General features: G+C 54.7%; 2 protein-coding genes across 2 annotated transcripts in view; both read left to right on the top strand.

The window, feature by feature from the left end:
* The window catches only part of LOC128279081 (NAD(+) hydrolase sarm1-like), a 45,761-nt gene extending 43,313 nt beyond the window's left edge, over nucleotides 1–2,448 (top strand). Inside the window, exons 11-13 of the mRNA XM_053017802.1 lie at nucleotides 28–888; nucleotides 951–1,117; nucleotides 2,245–2,448. Coding sequence (XP_052873762.1) covers nucleotides 28–888; nucleotides 951–1,117; nucleotides 2,245–2,413 — 1,197 coding nt within the window. The 3' untranslated portion in view covers nucleotides 2,414–2,448. The remainder of the gene's footprint in view (nucleotides 1–27; nucleotides 889–950; nucleotides 1,118–2,244) is intronic.
* Nucleotides 2,426–4,284, top strand: LOC128279080 (NAD(+) hydrolase sarm1-like; the record flags this gene model as incomplete). Its single annotated transcript, XM_053017801.1, has 1 exon — nucleotides 2,426–4,284. A coding segment is annotated over one exon (966 nt), but the record flags the coding sequence as incomplete, so codon positions are not given.
* Nucleotides 4,285–4,515: the final 231 nt, after the last annotated feature.

The following is a 4,515-nucleotide window of genomic DNA, read 5'->3' as shown; positions in this document are numbered from 1 at the left end:
CTGGCCGCGTTCCACTTCTGCATGGAGGCGGGCATCAAGAAGGAGCAGGGCAACACGAACATCTTCAAGGATATCGGTGCGATCGAACCACTCATTCGGGTGGCGAGCTCCCCGAACGCGATCGCTTCGAAGTTCGCCGCCCAAGCTCTGCGGTTGATCGGTGAAGAGGTTCCGCACAAACTGTCCCAACAGGTGCCGCTCTGGTCGACGGAGGACGTGCGCGAGTGGGTCAAACAGATCGGGTTCAGTGAGTACGAGCAGCACTTTTACGACTCGAAGGTCGACGGTGATTTGCTGCTGCAGCTCCAGGAACCGAACCTGCGGGATGACATCGGCATCAAGAACGGGATCCAACGGATCCGGTTCGAGCGGGAGTTGCAGAACCTGAAGAAAATGGCCGACTATAGTTCGCGCGATCCGGATGGGCTGCATAGCTTCTTGAACCGGATCGGAGCGGAGTATACGATCTACACGTACGCGCTGCTAAACGCCGGTGTCGATCTCGAATCGCTACGCGATCTGGACGAGGATCAGCTGATTTCGCCGTGCGGTATCCGCAACTCGATTCACCGGGCGCGCATCCTGAACGTGATCAAGCTGAGCGACTCGATCCCGGCGTTCCGGTCGGAGCAGAGCAGCGAGAAGAGTCTGGACGTGTTCGTGAGCTACCGGCGGAGCAATGGGTCGCAGTTGGCCAGCTTGCTGAAGGTCCATCTGGAGCTGCGTGGGTTCTCCGTGTTCATCGACGTCGAGCGGCTGGAGGCGGGCAAGTTCGACAACAATCTGCTGCAAAGCATCCGGCACGCGAAACACTTCCTGCTGGTGCTGACCCCGGAGGCGCTCGACCGCTGTCTGGACGATGCCGAGGGCAAGGATTGGGTGCATAGGGTGAGTGGGTAGCATGCTGGAGGCGATGCGACAGTGACACTGACGATTCACTTTCATTGCAGGAAATTGTGGCCGCGCTCAACTCCGAGTGTAACATCATTCCGATCATCGACAACTTCCAGTGGCCGGAACCGGAGAAGCTGCCCGAGGATATGCGCGGCGTGTGCCATTTTAACGGCGTGCGCTGGATCCACGATTACCAGGATGCGTGCGTGGACAAACTGGAGAGGTACGTCACGGACAGGCCAAGAGTTCCCAAGGCCAAGATCTCATCACCCATCATCCGAATGTTATTGTGTCCGATCGTCCCTGTGAATGTCCCTGTCCCCACAAGGAAGACTTCCCTTTGCATGTCAGAGTATCAGTGTGATCCAGCAGGATCTTTCCCGGTCCCAGTTCCAGTTACCTCATGATTGTTCACGCACGTTGTTCGGTTCCGCATGCCACCAGATCCTCAGTAGGATTGTGTCACTAAACGTTCCCGCGTTTCTCTCTTTTCTCCCTTCCTCTCTCAGGTACATTCGAAATACCATTAACCATAACAGTCGTGCCAACTCCGCGCGCTAAGAGCTAGAGGGCTAAAGGGCCGTTGTTGTGTTGTGCTAAATCCGTGTGACCTCACCCACCACCCGTGTCGGCAGGTTGGTCGGGCATTGTCCTCGGCATTGGTGTGGCTGGCCACGTGCTTGTGTGTGTGTGAAACAGGACATCTCAAACGAATCGGGATGCGGTGCTTACGAAGCCTTTTTGACTATTGCTTGTCGCTGCTTGTGAAGTGTGTGTGTGTGCAGGGACACCAGTGTGACCATCCCGTGTGTGTGTGACTCTTCGTCTCGTCTTCTGCTTCTGCTTCTGGCCGTTAAGAACTCTGAAACAAACACAACAGAACCACCACCACCAACAAAACCGAAACCGAGCAAAGTATCGACGCGACGCGAAACACCCGAAACCGGAACCGGAAACGGAACCAGGACCGTCGTGGGTCGTGAGGCAGGTTTTTTTTGGCAAATAACTCCTTAATCAACATCTCCTTACCACGCGTGACGCACCACCACTCGCCTTACTTTTGATTCCCTCCCTGTAGTCCAGTGTAGTTCCTTCGCTCCTTGTTTGGGGCACTAGCACACACACACACACACTGTTAACAATATCATTTGATGTTCTGTTAACCATATATTGTTTCGATTCTCTCCTCTTCGTCCTTTCGTCTTTCGTTATCACCCCGTTTTCTTTCGGTGCGCGTTTTTCTTTCGTTATCATCTCGATTAAGGATCATTGTTTCCGTCCGTTGCTTACTTTCACTTTTAACCCTCTTTTGGGAGCGTCATGGATCTAACAAAACATCCTTTTCTACAGGTTCATGCGAACGGAGGCGAACAATCGGGGCGACGTGCACGGGCGTTCCAATCTGCCGCTCCGGCAGGCCGGGGATGTGACCCCGTCGTCGGTGATCTACCATCGCACGCACAGCAATGACTCGGGCAAGAGCAGCGACAAGGAGAACGGAGGGCGGAACCTCGAATGACTAGATGCCCCTTCGGCTGTCAGTCCGGCCAGTGGCGGCGGCGGCGGGTCGTGTGGATCGCTAAACGCGCTGCCGCACCACCCGCGGTACCACTCGACACTGGCGCCGCTGTACCGGAAGTCGTCCAGCCCGGGTCGCCAGTGGCCGGTGACGGGCAGTGGGCAGCGTCCCAGTGGGCGCTTCCCGAAGGGCGCTTCTCGGACACCGGGCCTGTCACGGCCCGCGAACCTGCGGACGGGTGACGGGCGGCGCAGCTCGGCGGCCGGTGTGGTGGTGTCGCAACGGCCGCCGCTGCCGCCGAAGATCGAGCTCCGGAGCCACAGCTACGATGGGCTGCTGGACGACTCATCGCGGCCGGCGGTGCGGGCGCGCCCACGGAAACCCGGAACTTCCGGAACCGCCTTGACAGCCGAAGGACATGAACTAGTGGATGGTGGTGGTGCCGGTGGTGCGGTATCATCGGCAGGTGATCGCCGGGTGCCGGATGTGGCGGCCGAAGCGACCGACACGAAGAAGAGCACCAACCGGAGGTCGCGCAGTATGGACGATCTTTTTGACGGTGAGGAACAGCCGGGCGGCGGGGTCGTACCGTACCTCGACAACACACAGAGCATGGAAACGTTGCTGGCCGGCGGGGCGGATGAGCGGGACAGCCCTCCACCGGAATCACCCGGCAGCCCTCCTCCGTCGCTCGGTGGTGGAAACATTTGCCTCAACCGGCGCTTCGTCCGCGACCCAGATCCGGAACCGGAACCGGAACCTCCGGAAGAGGAGCCACTGTGCGAGAAGGAAACCATCACGGTGGACAGTACACCCCGACAGTACGAGCCCGAGGACGACGACGGGGACGGCCAGTCGACGCACTCGTCGCTCGCGTCCACGTCCACCGCATCCGGCGATAAGGAGTCTCCGAAAAAGGCTCAGAAACCGCTGATGCGGTATGTCGCGAAGAAAGTGAAGTCGCTCATGAAGATGTGACGACGGCTCTCGAATACGCGAACACGAAACGATCATCATCACCACGATCCTCATCACGACCGTCCTCTTTGGGGCGTCCTTAGTCCTTCGCCCTGCGCATCTAAGGCGCAGTATGCAGTATCTCTGGACGCGTCTAGCCGCGTCGAACGGTCTATTTGTTAAGGTTTTATTTAAGTTAAGTACACGCTTTGAGGGGCCCATCCCGGGCGATCCCGGGCCCTTGACTTAACACTAAAGTAATCGCTTGGCATGTAAATGCGAGCCCGAGATAGGAGGGGGTCCTATCCGTAGTCACAGTCACCGCTCTACTAGCATCGTACTCTAGGGTGTGTTTTGTGTTTTCTTGTAACTTTTTGGTATACATCGACTTGTGATTAGTTTCGCGCTTCGCTGCGAGATGTTGAGGATGAGTGTAAAATATATTATTTGGCTGAGTGTGATTGGCGTGTGTAGACACACGCCAACGGTGAGGAATCGTTAGAAAAGGCCACGCTGGCCGGTGGCTGTGCCTCGCTATGGAAACGCGAGCCGCGAGAGAGAGAGAGAGAGAGAGAAAGAGAAAGAGATATGCCTTACGATGTTTATAGTTTTTCCTCTTCGAGCATATTTTGTGGTGTAAATATATCTCTACTACAGTAACTCTACCGCAGCAACAATGGTGCCGCTCCGTTGCTTTAGTTGTGAACAATTTTGTTAAAAACATGCAAACAATAGTGGCATATTTAGCACAGAGCTTTGCCGTCCCAATCGACCAACAAAACCTCAGTCGAGTGGTCCAGCCTTTCACGGGAGCGATGCCGTAAGTGCTTTCATGCAGAGTATACAAACAAAACATTGTATCAGCGTTCGTAAAAGTAACACGTGTATGTTTTAAAAACAAAAATCCGTTAATAAAGTCCACAGAAAGCAAACCTGGGCGTACGATATTAACGAAAGAACGTATCAAAAGTTCCACGGTTCACGGTTACTCGAGTTGCTCGTCAAAACTTGATGAAGGCAAAAATCATTCAAGATGGACCAATTCTTATTGGTGAATTGGTGAACCATGGAAGTCAAAATTATCAATTAAACGTCTTATATTATGTTTTTGATTGATTTTCGATTGATTAATTTAAGTCATTTTT

The sequence above is a fragment of the Anopheles cruzii genome, chromosome 2 (assembly GCF_943734635.1).
Source record: "Anopheles cruzii chromosome 2, idAnoCruzAS_RS32_06, whole genome shotgun sequence".
NCBI classification, from domain to species: domain Eukaryota; kingdom Metazoa; phylum Arthropoda; class Insecta; order Diptera; family Culicidae; genus Anopheles; species Anopheles cruzii.
The sequence above is the reverse complement of the archived record's forward strand: the minus strand, read 5'-3'. Positions and strand labels throughout refer to the sequence as shown.